The sequence below is a fragment of the Terrapene carolina genome, unplaced genomic scaffold (assembly GCF_002925995.2).
Source record: "Terrapene carolina triunguis isolate 2854851 unplaced genomic scaffold, T_m_triunguis-2.0 Scaffold231, whole genome shotgun sequence".
NCBI lineage: Eukaryota > Metazoa > Chordata > Testudines > Emydidae > Terrapene > Terrapene triunguis.
In genome coordinates this window covers 12,078,736-12,100,729 of record NW_020664582.1, presented here as the reverse complement: position 1 = coordinate 12,100,729, position 21,994 = coordinate 12,078,736, and the positions used below count along the sequence as shown (strand labels likewise).

General features: G+C 42.9%; 1 protein-coding gene across 1 annotated transcript in view; it reads right to left on the bottom strand.

Annotated features, from left to right (window-relative positions):
* The window catches only part of MSI2 (musashi RNA binding protein 2), a 382,621-nt gene that overhangs the window by 80,983 nt on the left and 279,644 nt on the right, over positions 1–21,994 (bottom strand). The window contains exon 9 of the mRNA XM_026656594.2: positions 9,696–9,778. Within this exon, the coding sequence (XP_026512379.1) occupies positions 9,696–9,778 (83 nt within the window). The remainder of the gene's footprint in view (positions 1–9,695; positions 9,779–21,994) is intronic.

Here is a 21,994-nt window from a genome sequence, read left to right as displayed (position 1 = left end):
GTGGGCCTTTAAAATGTCCCTTTACATGTCTGAAGGGAAAGCCAAGGTTACAACCCAACTGCAACCTTATGGCCACATTAAATCACCAACCATTTCTCAGATGATGTGTGTGCACTGACGGCAAGGCCACTTGGTAAGTCTCTTTGAAGACAAACCCTGTAAAGAGCCAATTTTCCACATTGTGCCCAGAAAGCCTGCTTCTCCACACTGCACTCCTCGACTGTAAAGCAGCCCGGGGCATATTGTCACCTACAATAAATCTTAGTATCTTTTACATTCATCATTATTAAAATGCATTCAGAACTACAGTGCGTACAGAGAAGAAAAATAAAGTGCAAAGAGCGGAAGTAAAATATTAGCAGGACAGGCAGTGTTGTCTAGTAGATGGTGCACTGTATGGGAGGCAGGCGTTCTAGATGGAATTCTTGGTTCAACCACTGACCTGCTGTGTGACCTCAGACAAGTCTCTTCTCCTCTGTTTCCCTGCTCACCCTTTCACTGTCTTGTCCTGTCTATTGTTATTATAAGCTCTTAGGGGCAGTCACTACTGCTTATTATGCTTGGGGACTACAGAACCGCGATTTCAGCTGGGGACTCCGGTTACTATTCTACTACACCTACTAAAAACACACCACAGCTTTTAAAAAGGGGGACTGAGTAGCTTAGGGGATTGCAAATGACACACAGCTTTTACCCTCTAGGTTGGCAGTTATAACCTAGATTGTTTGCAGAGTTGTTGTAGCCAGGATGGTCCCGTGATAGCAGAGAGACAAGCTAGGTGGGTTAATATCTTTTATTGGGCCAATTGATGTTGATTTAAGGGGCAAGCTTTCAAACTACACAAAGCTCTTCTTCAGGTCTGGGGAAGGAAATCAGTGTCTGAACTAAATATAAATTGGGACAGATTGTTAAGCATAAGGGGCAACATGTTGTAGGAGGCCACTTGAAATGGAGTAGGCAATAAGAGACCGTTATGGAAAAGGCGTCTGAAGTGGGCCATTAAGAGTAAGCAGGTAGGTATGTGTTACATATGGTTGTAATGAGCCATGAAGCCAGTCCATGATTTTTGGTATCCAGTAGTGTTATGAATTTAAATCTCAGACTCGTCTTTTGAAGGTGTTGTGCAGGTTTCCTTTGAGGACGAGTATTGATCAGATATGGAGTGATTGCTTTGTGAAAAGCGTTTGCCCATGGGTGATGTGGTGTTTTGGTCTTTTATCATTTTTCTGTATGAGTTCATTCGAGACCATAGTGATTGTCTGGCTTCACCCACATGATTATTGCTGGGGCTTTTAAGGCACTGGATGAGGTACACCACATGTTGTGATAGGCATGTATAGGACTCAAGAACCTTGAGAGCTGTGTTGTGGGGGTATTGATCATTGTAGCAGTGAAGATGTGTTTTCAGATTTTGCATCTGTTGTTCTGGCAGGGTCTGGTGCCACTTTGAGTTGGTGGGTCCTGATCTGTGGGGAGTTTGCTTCTGATGATGAGGTTGGGGAGTTGTTTGAAGGCCAAAAGAGGGGGGTCAGGAAAGATTTTTTCAGGATGTGGTCCCCACCAAGTATGGGTTGTAATTGTTTGACGATATCCTGTATGGGTTCCAGTGTGGGGTGACAGGTGACAACTAGGAATGTTTGGTCAGTGGGTTTTTTTTCCCATTTATTGAAGCAGGTTCTCCTGGGGCATTTGGGGGGTCCTTTTCATGATGTGATCTACTTGTCTGGTGGAGTGTCCTTATTTAGTGAATAAGCATGTTTAAGTGCGTATCCTGGAATTTCTCTTTGGAGCAAATTCTGTAGTATATGAGTGCCTGACTGTAGATAACCGATTTTTTGGTGTGTCTGGGGTGTTTGCTGTATCTTTGGAGGTAAGTGTAGTGATCTGTGGGTTTCTTATAGTCATTTGTAGAGTTCCAGTACTGAAACTGATCATGGTGTTCAGAAATCTATGAGGTAGTTTAGGTTTTCTGTCCAGAGGATGAAAAGTTCACCGTAGGTATCTCAGGTATATCACTTGCTTCATGGTGCATCTATCCAGAAATTCTTCCTCAAGGGGGCCCACGAAGAGGATGGCATATTGAGAAGTCATCTGAATACCCACGGCTGTTCCCATGGTTTGGTCAAAATGTTTGCTGCTAAATGTGAGGTTGTGGGTGAGGATGAAATGGATGATCTTGGCAATGTTTTTGGGGTGGATTTTTGAGCGCTGTACGTTATCTTCAAAAACAACAAGGAGTCTGGTGGCACCTTAAAGACTAACAGATTTATTTGGGCATAAGCTTTCGTGGGTAAAAACCTCACTTCTTCAGATGCATAGAGTGAAAGTTACAGATGCAGGCATTTTATACTGACACATGGAGAGCAGGGAGTTACTTCGCAAGTGGAGAACCAGTGTTGACAGGGTCAATTCAATCAGGGTGGATGTAGTCCACTCCCAATAATAGATGAGGAGGTGTCAATTCCAAGAGAGGAAAAGCTGCTTCTGTAATGAGCCAGCCATGTTATCTTGTAAGTATGCGAGGCAGGGAGCGATGCTGTCATGGTGAGGGATGTTGGTGCATAGGGAGGTGACATCCATAGTGGCAAGCATGGTGTTCTAGAGGTGGTTGTTAGTTTCTGGAGGAAGTCAGTAGTGTCTTGGAGCAAGTTGGCCCTTTATGCAGTCCTGATTTTCCTTCAGTGAGAGTGCCGTGGCCCAATATGATGGGTCTGCCTGGGTTCCCTTGTTTGTGTATCTTGGGAAGCATGTAGAACCCTGGGATGGGTTGTAGAGTTGTTTGTGAAGGATTTCACAGTATTTTTAAATTCATGTGTGAACTGTGGTGTTTGTGGGGAGGTCTTCTTTTAGTTCTTGATAGACTCAGTAGTGCCAGAGAGTTGTCTATTAGCCTTGTTGACTTAGTCATCATGATTAAGGACTAAGATAGTGTTCACTTTGTCTGCAGGTTTGATCACTATCTGGTGGTTGGATTTCAGGGACTGTACAGCTAACTTCTAGGTTGGCAGTTTCAATCTATTCCACTTCAGAGCAGAAAGTTACCACCACCACCACCAGAATGCCGGTTGGTGGTTCCTATGTATTAATGAATGGATGAATTAGCCACATTTCAGTATTTCAATCTTGATCCAAAGCCCATTGAAGTCAGAGTCCTTCCCCTGACTTCAAATCAAGCCTCTAGTGAAAAAAAATCCATCATGTGTGGCAACCTCTCGGACAGTCTCAGCAGAGAGCCCAAGAACCAGACAGCCCACTCTGGCTAATCCCTAGAGGCAGGTACCTCCTCCAAGGACAGGGTTTAAACAGAGGTGGCAGTGTGGACAAGTTTACCTTTGCTGCCGCCTTTGCTGTGCATGTTATCGGGGGGAAGCGGCAGGGGCAGAGGACCTCCAGAGCTGTCAAACCAGGGCCAGTTTTCCAAAGTGCTAAATTCTCTTATACTTTATGGACATATGAAGGATACACAGAAGTTTGGGAGAAATTCAATAGCTAATGTGTGTATTCATCTATGATAAAGCATCCTATTATTTTTGTTAGCCAGCAATCCCCTTTTCCCACCCTGATCCACCTGTTCTAACTTTTAGACTGTAAACTATTTGGGTCAAGGACCGTTTATTCTCTGGCTGCACCAGGGCCGGCTTTAGCAAGAGCGGGGCCCGATTCCTGGGGGCAGGGCTTGCTGCAAGCCCCGCCCCCAGGAATCGAGCTGCGCTCCGGCCGGGGTTGCCGGGCTTGGGTCTGACCCGGAGCCGCGCCGCGGGGGCCGGGCCGGACCCGAGCCGCGCCGCGGGGGCCGGGCCGGGCCGCGGGGACCGCGCCGGACCCGAGCCGGGCCAGAGCCGCTGGGGCCTGCGTGCTCGGCGGGAACGGGCCGCGCCTCCCCGGAGCCCTTCTCGCGCCCCCACCACCCCAGCTTACCTTGTGCTGCCTGCAGGGGAGGGGGCGGAGCGTTCAGGGGAGGGGAGGAGGGGGAAGTGAGGTGGGGGTGGGGTGGAGAGCTGCAGCGCGGGGCCCTCTTGGCGCGGGGCCCAATTCAGCCAAATCGGCTGAATCGGCCTAAAGCCGGCCCTGGGCTGCACAGCCTTTGGCATAATGGAACCCAGATGTGGTCAAATAAGTGCTACCACAACATAAATGATAAATACCAATATCTACTGCATTCTACACCACTGTGCAAAATTATTTTTTAAAGAGAGAGAATCACCCCCACCATATATCCCCACCCCTTACACCCCACACAGACAACATGCTCTGTTTCTATTTGCAAAATAGCCTACTTCTTTAGGAAAAGCATATCCTGGGATTGGTTTGTTTTTAAACGTTTGGAGATAATCTTACTCCCACGTACATTTATTAAATCTTACTCCCACGTCATTTATTAAATGCCTCTCTGGCATTTTCTTTTTCGCTTTCATACTACTCATTTACTATTGCGTTTGACATTCTAAGCTTTATAAATGGCAACAGAAGCAGAATGGGTGAGCTAAAATTAGCTTACAAGTGAGAAGCGAACCTAGAAATAGGCTCACAAACAACAGTAGCCAAGTTACCTTCATTTTCCCACTATGTAGAATGACAACTTGTTGAAGATGGGAGAGAGAGAGAGAGATCTCAGCATTATGAACTTCAGTTGCTAAATCTGGAGGTGCAGTAGTGATGGCTGCCCTCTTCGCTGACAGACCAGGGGACCTCCAGAACTCAAAGCATGAGCTGCTACAGCTCGAGCTTAAGCACCAAGGCTCTGTAGATGGGGTCTGCAACAACTTGTATCCTCTGCAAATTGGCACGCAGGGGGACCTATAACACACACTTACCAGTGGGTTGCCCAGTGGTCAGCCCAGGATGGATTTCTAGCTGATAAAGTTAAGTACTCTCCCAGCGCTCCATAACTAGCTGTGTGTCATCTTTAGGCATCTGCGCCAGCTCCCCTTCCCACCCACACACCAGCTCTCGCTCTCTTTTTTGGATCTGGTAATTCATCCACAGACACATCAGCAATGCAATGACTCAGTCCTGTGCCTACATCATGCATCATCTACTCTCTCGTGGGCAGCTTTTAAGTTAGTGCAGTGAAAGGAGCGACCAAAAAGAGATGCTCAGAGCATCATGGCTTTCGTATCATGGACGGAGTAGGTATGACATGTTTTGTTTGTAAGGATTCATTTTAATTATCCATGACACCAAACAACAACAGCCTATACCTTTTTATCCCCAGCTCAATGCGAAGCTCCAATGACATATTCATCCACCCCACCTTTTTCTTTCTCCCCCTCTCTCCTTAACAGGCCCTAAACCTGGGATTCCTTTAGCAGGTCTCCCAGCCCCTCCTCACCCAGGGAGCGTGGGAGAATAGCTGGGTAAAATTCCACAGCAGAACCGGAAGCTAGCCGAAATGTAAGTGTTATTGGTGAACTAGAGGCTGGGGGCTCTTGCCCCTAAAGAATGGTCCTCCTTTTCCTTGAACTGCCTTCTGGAGCAAGGCTCAGGGGACATTGCATACTCTTAACTGTGCATCCCAGCACCGCCAGGGGGTAGCTGGCTAGTTTGTGCCTCTCTCCTTGGGCAGCCCTGTTCTTGCCAAAGGGGAGGCATGTGTGTTAGTCTGGTGTATCTCAGCCTCATAGGGTTACAGGCCCGGTAAATATGGCAACAGCAGCACTGGAGGAGTGTCTATTCCAGCAACACCAAAAAGGGAGGTCAGAAGATGTCTTGAGAAGTCAGGAGGGGAGGAGCTGGCCAGCTAGCCTCTGAAATACATGGAAGTGGAGAAGCAGGTAAGTCTCGAATCTGGGTCTGCAGGGTTCCTGGGAGCACCCGCACTCCAGCCCTCCACCTGGCAGTCTGCTGACAATTGCTTAACTGGGACCCATGAAGACCAGCCCCAGTTTGAGGCTCTGCCCCTGAGGTCCAATTGACAGAATCCCAGAGAGGCTGATTGGCCCACTGGCCCTACTTAAGTCAGGAGCATGAACAGGAAAGTGGCTGAACAACTGGGCTCCACCCTGCTCCTGCTCCCTGGCATCCCGACCCGGCGTGACTCCTGGCATCTGACTCGTGGTTCTGCTCTCCAGTGTGTCTCCGGTCTCTGATCTCCTGGTATCCTGACCTACCCAGCTCTTGACTCCTGTCTCATGACTGCAGACTCTGGCTCTGACTCCTAGGTTTGGCTGACCGCTGCCTGGCTGTGACAATAAGATGGACACTGCTGAATACAGAGGCCAATTTCTGGTGTTACCATAGTGGGGAAAGGAGCAGGAAGAGAACATGCAAATTAAGCAGTCCCTAGAAGAATGTCGGTAAGGAGTGTGGAAAGCCACTGAGCTTTGCCCATGAAGACAGGACTGCATGCAACCAAAGCCAGAAGGGCAGCTCTAATAGGGAAGCTGAGTGCCAGCTGAAAACTGTTCCCTACTCCCCACTGAAGCCAGGAGGAAGGGGTGCAGCAACATCACACCCACTGCGGGATATGTACTGTACAAACCCCCCAGGGAATGAGAAACTGCTGAGTAACTGCAGGAACTGAGAAGTTCAGGTCCTTCCTCCTAACCAATGCCCTGCACTTGTAGACTGGCCAAGGCAACAGTGAGAGCATGGCTTACATACCAGTGTGTGTGTCTGTGTTTGACTGCTAGAACCTGTGACAGACACAGGAATGTTCCACAGATGCCAATGTATCCAATTAGCAAGAATAATGTCTGCAGGAAAATGTGCATCACGATAGATTCTAAAGGGTGGGATTTTCAGAAGCACCCTGCATTGACCTAACTCTATGCCTGCAGAATCGGTGATACCCTAAAACTGTTTCCAATGGAGTCAATAGTGAAACTCCACTGGCTTCAATGACAGCAGAATTAGGCCAAGGTTGAGTGCTTTTTAAAATCTCCCCATCATGTGTAAATACATAAGGCACACATGCAGCAAAAAAAAAAACATGCAATTTGTTTGAAATTCTACAACAAACTGACATTTCACTAAGAATGCATCAAATGAAGTGTCTCAGGCCGCTCACTCACTTTGTCCTGCCAACGTGATATCGCTGAAGTTAAACTGGACTCTACCGCACAATTCTTTTTCATCTCATATCTGTACTACACTAAGTAGCTCACTGAGGGCCAGCATTGAAATCCAGGGAGCAATGCTGATTTACATCAGCTAAGAATCTGAATCTAAGAAAAACCACATAGTGTGAAATAACTGAAGTAATCTCCCAGATATTTTCTGCATCATTCCAAATTTCACATTTCATCCACTGCTGGCTGATAATTATAAAATAGAACAACAAAACACCTAGATCAATGTGACAAAAGGACAAAGCAGCATGAATTCTTGTGAAGGAAAATTATGCGCCTCTCGTCCATTAAGATTCTCTGAGCAGATCACCAAAACAGCAAATAAAGGAAAACTGGCTGATGTCATTTATTCAAACTTTTGAAAATCATTTGACAAAGACAAAGATAAGAGGCTATTAAGGAAACGAAGTAGTCACGGGGTGAGAGGTACCGTTCTGCCAGGGGTTTGAAAGTTCCTGTGGGTATGCTCTTACAAGGAGTTAATCACCATACCCTCGCTATAGCAGAGCACGCCCTTCACTTTAACTGTTTTCTATGAATCTTTACCACTGTCACTTGGCAGGCAGAGAGAGGCAGTGTGGGCTAGTGGATAGAGTACTGAATTGGGACTCAAGAGAGCAGAGTTCTATTTCCAGGTTTGCCACTGACCAATGGTGAGACCTTGGGCAAGTCACTTTGTTTGTCACTTTGTTTCTCAGTTTCCCCAACCTCCTTTGTAAAGTGCTTTGAGATCTACTGAGGAAAAGTGCTATATAAGAGCCAGTTATTTTACCTCTGTGTTTTTTTACAGCACCTAGTGGCCCCCAATCCTGATTAGGGTCTTTATTATATAAAAACATCTGCATAGAGGGCCATTGTGACATGGGGTGAAGGTGCATTGGCATGGAAAGGATTTCCAAGTCCCGGTCTATTACACAAGTGATCTGATGTCACATGACAAGACTGATTTGTTGCAGTTTCCAGTTTGGGGTTTTGGGAAATAAAGCAAGCCCTGCAGAAAGGGATATGAAAAGACTATTTTTCCTTCACCAGTTGGCAAGTCTTGCACTCATTTAAATCAACACTTTTACCTTTAGTTTTAACTTCTTTTTTTTTATTAAAGAAAAACAATTAATCGGATGGCTTATTAGGATGAACATCATTTAGCTAATATACAAAAGAATAAGCATTTGGATGGGGGCATTATTTCAGCCCATATTTGTTTCACTCTGCATTTCTAAGGGTCATTGGTGGCTACAGTGGTGGGAAACACTAAAATGTAATTGGCCAAAAGAAAAAATTCTGAATAAACCAGTCTAAGAAAGACAGCCTAATATAGACACAAAGTGCACTAAAGTTAACAGACCCAAAGTAAGAGCCGTCACCTCTTTGTGCAGCCCCCACCTTTAAAGTCTGAGCTTGACATCTCAACATATAGAATGCTAAGGAGATGTTATTTTCATTTCAGATGCACATTGCAGTGAGGAACAATATGAAGAATATTATTTCAGTGCCCTGGGAAAAATTAGCAAGTCAAATATTGAATCAGGCCTCTAGCATATGCTAAGGAGATTGCTTTGATCTTATCCACACTAAAAGCTCTATTATTGAATTTAAAGTCTGTGAACACATATCAGACCACTATACAATGCATATCTGAATACATGTTTGAGAAGCAAGGGATGTTTTGACAAAGGGAAAAGAATATTTTAACTGAAAATATCAAAGTTATTGCACTGATTGAAATACAAATGTTTTTTTTTCCCATCTGTCTAGGTGGCTTTGCTGACAGAGCAACCCTCTACCCAGGAGGAGACTGGGCTTTAGAAGAACTTCAGGAGTCGTCTTGCTCCTGAATTAGGACAGGTGGATCTGGAGGTGCTTTCAAAGAGATATGAGGTTACATGGTAGCAGGCTGACAGCAGTGCACCATGACTCTTTTTGGCTCCCTCTGGTGGGCAGCTACAGTATTAAGCAGCACTAGGGCTTGTCTACACAGGGAAATTGATCTGAATTAGCTTATTCTGCAGTAGCTACTCCGGTCATTTTTCCTGTGTTGAGAAGCCCATCCAGTGGCCATAAATGGGGTTCTACTCCTCTTCCCAATAGCAAAATGTTATATAGGGAAGATTGGGGAAAGTGGGATAATCAGGAGAAGAGAGACAAGAACTTGGATTATTGGAAGATGATGACATTTGAGAATAATCAAGTGGCCCGATTCGGATCATCTTCACCCCCGTGGTTGCTGAGTCAAATTCTTGTTCTCTGATACACCTGTGCAACCCTATTGATAATCCCATTTTGTCTAGGTGCACCTTCCTCTGAAGTATCTGGTGTTGACCATGGCCAAGATAGGACACTACACTAGACAGGTCACCGATCTGACCCAGTATGACAATTACTAGGTACCTGAGTAATGAAAACCTCCCTATATGCCCTCAGGTTAGTGGGAAAAATAACAGCTAAATAAGCGAAATTCATAACCCGGTGCTCACCCCACTATAAAGACAAACATCTGACACAGGATGTCTAAAAACAATTAATTTTATGGAGAACATTTTCCCAAAGGACCACACGGGCACAGCATGTTTTTGTGATAAATGGTGAGATTTCTCTACTGCTGACATGCATATTGGAAAAACTTACCATTTTATTATTGATTTCATGAAAATGAATCTCACAGACTTTTTCCACCACGTCTTCATTTTCAAAAGTTACGAAGCCAAATCCTATTTATTAAAAGAGAGAAAGAAGGAAAGTATAAGGAAAATATTAATTATATTTAAACAACAGAGGCTTCATTTAAATATGGCATTTTATGGGCAGTTTGGATTTTTGTCACCTTTCACACACACATGCACAATGATGTCCTGTCTAGGACTATGGCTCCTAGAAGCTACAGAAATACAAATAATTAATAATACACACATTTTCTATTGTGCCCTTATGGAACACTCCTATATATTACAGGAATGAGACAAAATATCAGATATTTAATAGGGTTCTGTCCTTCCTATAGATTTTTTTGATCCATCCTATAGAATGTTATAGACAGTTATTTCCTTGTTACTGGATGGATCAAAAACCTAGAGAACAGAAATAATTCTCTATTACATTTTATAGGTGTTTGGAGTAATCCATACAGAACCCTGTTAAATTTATATGGAACCCTATTAGGTTCAGTTCTTCTTAAATTCTAAGAGACTTCTCCGTTAGGGTTGATTCATTAAGCGACAAAGAACAAACATTCAAAAAGGGAGAGAAAATGATTCCTCGTTTCCCAACACCACTAGCAGCAAGAATAAAAAAATTAATGATTTCACAAACATGTATCAGCACTTTCTGTTTATGTTTGCCTCTGAGCAAACAAAAAATTTACTCATCTGTTATTTATAAGGGTCAAAAGATACTGGCTTTGCTCTCACAGGGAAGCCGTCACTATAGAAGTGCTTCTTGGATCAAAGCAGGTCCTGGCTTGTCCTTTCAGCACATTGACAGAGTGAACCCTAAGGGTCAGCCAAGATTTGGAGGTGGTTATTTGTCCCTTTCTTCCTGAATTACTTCCTCAAATACCTCATCAGGACATCCGGAGGCCTTTAAGAAACGATTAAAGTTTAAGACCTCTGATCTGATCACTCATCTTTTCTCTACTGCCGCTTCAAAGGAGCTATGGATTTGGGCCAGTTTAAGGTTGTTTGATGCATGCTGTCTGCCCGCCAGCTATACACTGTATTTACTCTGTTGGGTCCATGCTATCTGAGACACTCCACACTAAAGAAGTTTGGCAGCCAGCTACAGCTATGCATATTGATTTTCACCCATCTTTTCTTAAAAAAAGAAAGAAACCAAACCCACAAAGCACCACCGTGTTTCTTTCAAGCACTCAATGGATAAATATCAAAATCTATTAAGACAACATGAAGGCTCCCAATAAAACAACAGAACAACCCCAAACTCCAAATTAGTACCAAGAAAAGTCTTTTAGGCTTCGATATTGGAAGGATATATCTTCAGCACACAATACTATATGAACAGAAATGAATGCTGCACTCATAAGCCCATTGCAACTCGTGTTTTAAAACAAACCAAAATGACGGTGAAGGGACGGGAGATAAATAAGCTCACAACTGTCTAGTTTATTTTACATAAATAGTTTTGCACCAGTCAACCAGCTGCACGTGTGAAAGTAAATATCTTGTTCACAGACACAGACACTGGGGGAGATACTCAGCTGGCATGAATTGATGGTGCTCTGACGACTTCCAGGAGCTATACTAACACTAACTGAGAATCCAGCCCGTTGCATGTTACAAACCCAGAGATTCTGGTTATGAGGGAATACAGTCCAAACCTTGCCAATTCTCACTTTGCATCCACTAACCTGTTTCTTCATTCCCAAAACCTGGCCCTCCTCACTTTAATTCTCAGCAAAGATTCTGCAACTGCTAAGTTGCTCGAGTGAAGTCTTCTATTACCACACCCTCCATTGCTTTAACACACACAGTACATTTGCTAGAAAACTTCATAATAGCAAATAATTAAAACTAAACTGTGCTTGTCAGAGTAAGTGAACAAACTACATTTTGCAATACAGTGCCCTTGAAGTTGTGCATGTGTGTTTGCTTATTCATAAATTCACAGAAAGCTGCTATTCTCAATGGGTCTCTCAGTGATTAGAGTGAACTAGCAAGGTTTAAGCACCTACCGGTTGATTGGTTTAGGAACACAGAGTAATTTTAATATTGTTGAATGCTTCCCCCTGACACCTCTCCTTAGGTAAATTACAACTCAAAATGGTTTCAAAATATCCTAGAAGTCACAACATCTGACTATTATGTTACATTAACATCCAAAGATTTCTCTTTGCATCTTTGTTCAGAAAGCTATTTTACTCAGTACTTCAAGCATGTAGCATCTTGAACCATCTTATTCAAACTGGTCCCTTTATTTGTCTTCTAAATTGCTCTGCTTAATTCTTCCTTACGCAGGACTGCAGTTGCAACTAAAATTTTTGTGGTTAACGGACTAAACATGACATCCCAGGAATCTAGGGACCCACACTGTGTTAAGTAATTATTGGTGTTATTAGAGCAGCACACCACAGGGAACCAGTTTTGCCCAGCAGAATGAAATGTCCAGTCCAGTTCTGCAAGTCATTAATTGTTTGAGTTCCAGAAACATCTTCATCATTAGTAACTCATTAGCGAATATTGCAGTGGAGGATTTCAGTTTCGATTTTTTTCAGGTCTCACGGCAAGTAACAAGAAGAGAAGGGGAATTTTCAGGAGATTAGAGTTAATATGCATAACTCCACCAGAAAACCCACCAAAATCATTACATGTTCAAACTAGGAAACAGGTTACTCCTTCCCACCCTCATCCATAAGGCAGAAATGCAGGTTTATGAAGAAATGATTTGTCTGATTAAAGAAGATAGACATATAGCTTTCTGGATTTACAGGTTTTATAATCGAAATAACAGAACAATCCAATGGTGTCAACACTCATTTGCAGGTTTTTAAAAGAGCTACACCATTTCAAACATGCCTGTCTATCTGGCTTGATGAGAGAAAACAAACTTGATTATGTCTAAAAACATTTATTTCTTCTTCTTATGGAAAAGCCAAGAAGCAATGAAACAATTAATTATCAGTAAATGCTATTCCTTAACTGTGTAATCATTTTACCTAGTGGATGCATTATCATCTGCAATGAATTAAAGTGATGATTAACAAAGGAAAACAAGAAGAATGCAGAATGACTGTGCGCTAGTGGCTAGATGGCAGGACAGGGAGACAGGAGGGTTCTGAATTATAAAGCTGAGATGGGACCATCAGCTCATTATGGGTGACATTCACTGTTGTCCTGAAGGGCCACCACCATCTAAGTCCAACTTCCAGGGTTTCAGTAGTACATAGGCCTAATGCCCGTCCTTTGCACAGGGTGAATTTACTCTTGTGACTTCGGGCTTCAAAACAAATCACTGTGGTAGAAACAAAGGTTAAATGAACCCCAAACCATGGCCCTCGATTAAAAATAATCATCAGGAAGTTGCATCAAAGCTGAAATTTCCAGTGTAATATGTTACCCAAGTTCCTGTAATATGGGCATTAACCTGAAATTTTAAACCTTAAAAGGAAAAAACCCATATCACTGAAGTACATAGGTTTCAAATCACGCTACAGCCCGCCATAGGTTTCAAGTGGCAACCTGTGCTAAATAATCTCTCTTTCTCTATTAGAAGAATTCAACACTTTACAACTGCACATGCCTCTTTTAGTTTCTATTTGTAGCAGCCCTTGAGGAAAATGAAAAAAATTATTTTTATTTCCCTGCAGTGAGTAACCACCTTACTTTGCTGCATTCCTATAGGGAACGAACCCATATTGGAGGGCCAATGTCAGAACAAAACAAGAAGGAAGGGATGGACTCAAGCACTGGGTTTGTAATATCTACTGCCCCTGGAACTTGCTTAGCCACTTAGTTGGTCCCTCTCTGGAGGCTAAGTTCAAGCATGGAACCTCTAGAACAGCCATTAAAATCAAGGTGCCATCTGCTCTTTATGGACAGGGCGACCAGATAGCAAATATGAAAAATCGGGACGGGGTAATAGGCGCCTATATAAGACAAAGCCCCAAATATCAGGACTGTCCCTATAAAATCGGGACATCTGGTCACCCTACGTATGGACATAGCACTTGTCAAAGCATAAGGCTTGTTCCTGCCCTCCACCTCACCCATATACTAAACATCAGACATGGCCACAAATTCTCCTGCAGCTAATCTCCACCCCAGAGGTGGTGACATTTCAACAAGTGCTGTATGTTTTACAGCATCTGCAGGATCAAGCCTCTAGCTTGCAAAGTGCAATAGGATCAATGGCACTGTGCTCATAATAACGTCTTCGCTTTATGATCACTGACATTTTTAATTAATTGGAAAGTATCCAGTAGATTATAATTCACACATGTACAGCCACTTAAAATCCACAGGACATTCACCAAGAGATCACATCATATTTTAAATGCAGAAACTCCAAACAGAGCATTGGCTCCGGAATCAAAACCTCATGAAATAATCTGCGGTATATTTAAAATAAAATTTTAAAAGTTGGTAGCTGGTTTTTTTTAACAACTGCATAAGAAAAATATTACTGTATGCATGCCCCATTAGTCAGTATAATGAATACACACTCATTTTTAAATTACCCAAACTCTTCTAAAGCTTTCTGGCTCAAACAGTTGATTATTTCTTATGAGAGGTACCAAGAGTCAACAACAACAAAAAACATTCCATGGAAAGTGTACGAAAGAGATTAACACAAAACAAAGAAGGCTGTTTAAAATGGTGACATAAATAGGATTCCGGTTGTCAAGGAGCACACATTTTAAAATGAAATTATACTGCATCTTCCTGAATGAAGCTATTATTGGAAGCTAACAAGCTCTATTTAAGAGATAAGCATTTAACAGAGTCAAACAGTTGGGTTTTTTTCCCCTCCTTGATTCAAATGAATAAAACTGAATATTCATTTGAATAATCCTTTCTGTAAAAGAAAAGACAAAGAATAGGGGAAATATATAAAGGAGGAAACAAATGCCCCCAGATGAGAGCATCTGAGCCAAGTGAGATCACTGAAGGAAGCAGCGACAGGATTCGTGACCTTCAGGTGAAAAAAACCTTCCTTTATCATCTGCTCAAAAAAATCATTTAATCCCATTCATATATTGGTCAATGGCTGTTGATAGACACTGAAATTGGGCCCAGAACTTCTTCAGGGGGATTGATTGATGTAGTATACACTATCACAGACAAAAGCAAATACCTCTAGATTCATTCTGTACACTGGTTTGGAAAGGCTAAGCATTCACATGAATGGATATTTATGTCACATTCACTGAGCTCCAGCTCACTGCGGGTCAGAAAAATTGGGGGTGGAGGGGAGGATGAAGGGTTCTAAGGATAGTTAAGTACTGGAACATATTACCAAGGGATGCTGTGGAATGCCCATCACTGGAGGTTAAACAAACACCTGTCAAAGATGGTCTAGTATAGCTCGCCCTGCCTTAGTGCAGGGGATGGACTAGATTACCACTTCAGCCCTACAAGTCTATGATTCTATACTACCTATCTAGAGAATAATCTTGCTCTTCCTCTCAGTCTCTCAAAAAAATGTAGCTGAGTTGTGTCTCCCATTCAGTCTACCTTTTCTGAAAATAAGCTAAGATACCAATGCTTTTGAAGGTGATTGTTAATGTGCCTTCTAGTGGATAAATAATTTTTGTAGCTCTTTTTCTTTAAATCGAGAACCCTTGCAGTCTAAGATGGTAACTTACTTGTAAGTCTCAGCAAGTCCTCATGACGGTTGATGACTATTATGAAGTGCCAATAAAACCACTTAGCTTGTTCAACACATTATGGTTTATCTACTCTTGATTTCCAGGAGGTTCTGATTTTCAGAGAGGCTGAGCATCTTGCAGCCACCTTTAATGAGCGCTGCAGATGCTTAGCATCACTGAAAATCAGGCCATATGTTTATGGCTGAAAATTCAACTTATTAAATTGGGAAGATTTTCTTTTCATGAGAAAATACAGAAAAATGGGCTAGAGGAGTTTTTATTTTAAGCTTGAAAATACCATCCCCCTCCGCATTAAGAATAATTGTGTTCTCAGTCCTCTTGTACTACTCTTAATGACGCTTGGAGTACAGAGACTAAGGGTACAAGATAGCCCATAGGTTTCAAGGCAACTTCCTCTGAATCCAAGTGGTTAGCTGGCATATCAGGGAATGGAGCTGTGGGACTGCCAGATGTTTAAAGTAACGGCACTCTAAATAACATTATTTAGATTATTATTTACTTTTATTTTGCAGTAGCACCCAGAGGCCACCACATCAAGGTCCTATTGTGCTAAGTGCAGTACAAACATATATTAAATGATCACCCCTGGCCCAAACAGGTTACAATGCTAACAGCAGAACCTTGTAAACCTCAAGCCTTCTCACAAGATCTATAAGAGATGGGTGATATAGCTCTCAAAGTTTAGCACAAAAAAATTATTACCGTTTGGCTTCAGGCAATTTATTTGACGAAAGTGTTCTTTTCACACAGAAAACAGGCAAGCATTTCAAACGGCAAATTGCAAAAGAGTTCCTTTCACTGGGAACCGGGTTCAAGTGCAAAATTCACACCAGAGAGCAAATTTTGACGAAACAGATCCATTAACACAATCCAAAACACACTCAAAATTTCAAGCAGCTCCAACTTTCACTGCAAACATTTCTGACACCTCTGCAGAGCCCTGGCCTGGATGTCTGAGAGCTTTGACCACGCCCCAACAACGAGCATCTTTTGCACTGAAAATCCGTCACTGATCCAGAACCCTGTTTATCCCAAGTACATTTCATAGAACCTCTTCCACCCACAGTTCTATGTAGCTAAACAGAGTTACTCCGTGGTGACATTCTATCACAGTACCCCACAAATAAGAGAAACACCGTTCGGAGTAAATGACAGAAGCCATACAAGATTAAAACAATTTAAAATCAGCAGAAGTATAAATAAGTGCTAAGTGTCAATTGCTCAGAAAATCATGCTCCTGTGTGCTGTGTTTGGGTTTTTCACACTAGAAGTCAGCTATATTTCACACCTCTGTCATCACTGGAAAGGGTTTGTGTCAGCTTTGGTGAAATAAAGCCGAGACGACACCCATTGTTATGAGACACAGCTATTTTCTCTTGCCTGTTAGTAGAAAGTTTTGGTATGGTCAAGAGTTTATCTCTGTGTACACGTATATTTAGTTACGTGTAGCTAGACCTACATACATGTACACGCATGCACGCGCGCACACACACACACACACACACACACAGAGCTTGTGAAATTATGTGAAAGCAGCATAGTGTGCTAAAGGTACTTTCCTACCTTACAAGGACATATAGGTCTTGACCTTACAAGTCCATGCATCCAACAAAGCAACAAGGTTGTGCTCTAGTGCAAGAGAGCAACTGAGGTTAAGCACTTCTGCTGAGAATAAGCTAAATAAAATCAACAAGGAGTCTGGTGGCACTCCTTGTTGTTTCTGTAGATACAGACTAACACGGCTACCCCCTGATACTAAATAAAATCTTCACCCAGAAATAATTCATAAAAGACAGATGGTCCTGTGGTTAAGGCACTGGACTAGGAGTTAGGATAGCTGGACTCAATTCCCACCTCTACCGTAGACTCACTATAAACTCGGGCAACTCACTTTTATCTCTCAGCCTCAGTTCCTCATCTGTAAAACTTGTATTTTCCCACCCTTTGTCGATCTTGTCTATTTAAACTGTAAGCTCTTTGGGGTAGGCACTGTCTCTTACTAAGAGTTTGCACAATACCTAGAGCAGTTGGGCCTGTAGGGGTGCGTCTGCAAAGGGATAAAAGACCCCTGGCTGGCCCGGGTCAGCTGATTTGGGCTCATGGGGCTTGGTCTAAGGGGCTAAAATTTGCTGTGTAGACATTGGGGTTGGGCTGGAGCTCCATTCTTGCAAGGTCCCAGAGCCTTGGCTCCAGTCCGAGCCCAAATATCTACACAGCAATTTTTCAGCCCCAGAGCCCGAGCCCCGTGAGGTCACGTCAGCTGAGCCAGGCCAGTCGTGGGGTTTTTATCCCTGTGCAGACATGCCTTAAAGGCTACTGTCATACAAATAATACACACTATAATCACCAAGCCTCTTCCATGACCACACAATAATCTAAAGAGAGCAGAGCATGGAAAGGAGAAAGTGTATATCAGAGGAGACATGGATTTAAGCACCATCTTCAGCATGCAAATAAGTGTAATAAATTCTCAGCTCTCAGTTCTGCTGCTATGCAAGAATAACTTGGCAGTTGCATGGGAGTGCTTTTGTTAATGCAGGATCGGGCTTCTTTGCATTTGTCTCATACATGCAACGCTCTGCAGCTGCACAGTCCTTGTGTGGGCATTTGTACCGCGTAGGGTTGCCAAATTTCTACTCACACAAAACCAAACACCCTTGCCCGACCCCTCCTCTGAGGCCACGCCCCTCCTCAGAAGCCACGCCCCTTCTCACTCCATTCCCCCCCCGCCCCCGACACTTGCTCTCCTCACCCTCACTTGCTTGCTCATTTTCACCACTGGCTCAGGGGGTTGGGTAGGGGTGGGAACTTCCAGGAGCTGTGCAGAGCCTTAGCTCTGTTGTGCCACTAACTGGACTTTTAACAGTCTGGTCAGCGGTGCCGACCGGAGACGCCAGGGTCCCTTTTTGGCCAGGCATTCCGGTCGAAAACCGGACACCTGGCAACCGTAGCACCGTGCCCATCACCACGTCATCTGTGCACCGTGCAGGATCAGGCCTAGGGTAGATCCCCACCTTCCATCACCAGTAAACCAGAGTTTATCCACCTGCCAACATACAGATGTTCTGATGGACGTAAATAACCACCCCATAATATCCATTTGAGAGGCATGGCTACATAATGACAAAATATTAAGACAGTGCCACATTCCCTTCTAAAATTATTTCTTGGTATCTGATCTTCTAATCTGTATTTGCTTTATGCCTCTCCTTTCTCCTCTACTTAAGCTACTTAAGCCTAGATGCACAAAACCTCTAGTTCCACTGTAGCATTATTTATGCACCTGCTTTCTTGTTTACACCAATAGTTTTGGCAGCTGGTCGCTGTAAACTGTAATAAAATGCCTTTCAAAAAAATGAAGAAATGTGACCAGACAAGCCAGGCATAATAATATTAAAGCCCGTGTCAATTAATTTTTCCTCTTCTTGATAAACGAGCCCCATTCCATCCATTAATAATGAGGGAAGAAACAAGAAAAGTTGACACTAGTTTAATTTATTTTCTCAACTTGCCTGGTCATATTTCTCCCTGTTGCAAAGCTTTCTGGTGCTGCTGGGAATTGCAAGTGGCTCTCACACAGTCGATGCATAGATTGGTGTGAATCAATATGGTTCTACTTTATTCACACATCCCTCATAATCAGAAGGGAAAAAGTTACTTAGTAAGCTATCTAACACCTGAGGCTGTCAAACCACCTTCTTATAATAAAACAAATAATAATAATAATAGTAATAAAAGCTTTACATCAGAAGGGTAGGGAGCATAGAAATCAGACGATGTAAATTTTTGTTACCAAATCTTCTACTTAAAGACAAAGAAAAACAGAATTTACCAAGTTAGGAAGAAACATTTTCATAGCAAATGACCAAAAAAAAAAAAATCAGACGTGTTCCAAACTTTTTACTGGAGGAAGAGTTATTTATCCAGTGAAAAAGCCTAGGAATCAGGACTCCTGGCTTGGGAAGGAAGAGTTATCTGGTGCTTAGAGCAAGAATATGAGAGTCAGCACTCCTGGGTGCTAGCCTCAGCTCTGCCGCTGACCTACTATATAGCTCTGGACAAGTCATTTAACCCCTCTGTGTCTCAGACCTCAAAACCAGCATCTGGAGAATCCAGAAGAACAGAATCCTGCAAGTGCCGGCACCTATTTAATGTATTTATCAATGACCTACTGAACACTCTCACCAGGCAGGTCACATACACCCATGATCTTTGCTTGGCCTCAAGGGACTGGGACTTCCACAAGTCTGAAGAAAACCTGAACAGGGATGTGACTGCGATAGGTGGCTACTGCACGAAATGGAGACTGAAACCAAATATATCAAAGACCGTGTCATCATGTTTCTTTTTATAACATGTTCAGAGCCAGCTTGAGCTTAACATCTTCTTGACTGGTCTGCATTAGCTGTTTCTAACTCAAGCCTTGCTTGTCTTGCCTATGCGCAATCACTCTCTCACTCTCTGACTCAGTTTCCCCACCTGTCAACTTGGTATAAATGATGTCTGCTTCCCTAACGTGCAGTGTGTGTAATTCATTAATGTATGTAAAGAGACCTGAATTCCTTGGATGAAAGCTGCCATTTTAATTTCAATATAGAGGTTTATTTTTCTACAACAGATGAAAATACAGTAAAAGTTGTGTTATCCGGCACTTTATCAACCGGAAAACTCTATTAACTGGCATTTCTGATATCTCTCAATACAAATCTTCAGTCTAGTAACCGGGACTAGTATACTGCCCAGGAGGTTATGCAATTGCACATTCTGCACTCTACTTTTATGTAAAAGAGGCAGAAGACAAGTAAGCAAGATGATATCAGGGATTTATTCAAAAAAGCAGCTTCCAGGGTGTGTCATAGGGTCATTACAGATTCAGCCCAATCTCCTACACCTTCTACAGCTACAGTGATAACTGATGTTGATAATGATGACCCTGAGGCACTGCAAGATCCTGAAGTGCCTTCTGAATCATCAAAGAAAGATTAAATTATGTTCAGTTTAGTGTTAAGTGTATTTTTAGTGATCTGGGTGTACGCCATACGCTGCCCATAATGATATGTAGTGTCACAAGATAACCTACTGTATAGAAAACTTTACCTGTCTACACCTAAGTGCTTCAAGAAACCAACCACTCTGCAGTGAAGTACTACTACTGGACTGGTGAATACCTATATACTGTACTACTGTATTTTATATTTTATTGTATTCCAAGTCTTTGAAAATTGGTATTCCATTGGTAAATATAACTCTCAGTTAACCGAAATATTTGATTCACTGGCATCCCCCATCCCCCCAATATACCGGATAACAAAGCTTTTACTGTATATGAGATTCCTCCCCAAAAAAGTAGCTGTATGTACAGAATACAGAATTTATGCTTAGTCTTCATTCGGAATGTGAGTCTGCCTTCTGCATTGGCTCCGGACCAGCCACGGAACTGTGGGGAGCAGCTGAGGGGAGTGTTTATGTGAGCTTTTCAAGCCTCTCAATTAGCGCTGCTGCCTAGGAATGCTGGGGACCCATGTTCTAGTCCTCACCCGCAGGATTCATTTACATTTTTGTTGGCATGCCTGTCTGTTTATTCAGCAAGGAGTGTGACACACTCGTCTCCATCACACAGAAAACATCACGCAGCTGTCGGCGTGTCAGATATTCTCCCAGCCCCTACTCCACAGAAAGGAGTGGTGTAAAAGCAACTATAAACTAGCAAGCAAACCTAGGCAAGAAAGCAACATGGACAATAAGGAGGAACCAGGTGGCAGGAGTATTACAACATTGCCTTTCGCAAAAAACGGTGAGCTATTATTCATTATTTGTAACAAGATAGTACCTAGTGGCTCCAGCTGAGATCAAACAACAGCCACAGTGAAATGACTCAACTACAGAGTGAGGAAATGCCCTGTCCATTAGGCCAGGTCCAAGTATCATCACTGATATGGATATAAATATATAATACACACATTCATATCTATGCACATGTGTGTAAGAAAAAGACTTATTTATATGCACACACTTTCCCACCCCCCACCCCAAGAATACTGATGATTGTATTTGAAGGCACAATATTCTGTACTGAGAATAAAGTCCCATCCCAGCCTACTGTTAACCAACAGGGGGTGGGAAGGAATGTCTGTGGTCTAGGTTAGAAAATACCAACCGCATTTAATTCTAAAGTGTGCTCTCCAGCAGCATTTCTCTGAATGACACTCATCAAGGCAGAAGATTAGCTCACAAATCCATTTGGGGGGTGTGTGTGTCAGGAAAATAGTCGGCTTCTCATGACAGACACAGATATTACCGCAGTTAAGAAGTTCCAATATACGGGAGTAAATTCTCAAAATTAAATCGGCAGACAACTGCTTCAGATCAAGACCTCCACAAAAGGTGCTGGCATTTCAATACGAACGCAGCAGGAAAGCAAAGAGCTGAGGTCAGCCACACAGCTGGATAAAGGGCACCAGGAAGATATTCCTCAGCTTTTGTTCTGGAGAACCGCAAGGCTCAGGTTCCCCTTCCATCCTCCCACTGCAAGGGACTGTCATTCAAGGGTATTTAAAAAAAAAAAAAAAAAAAAAAAAAAAAAAAA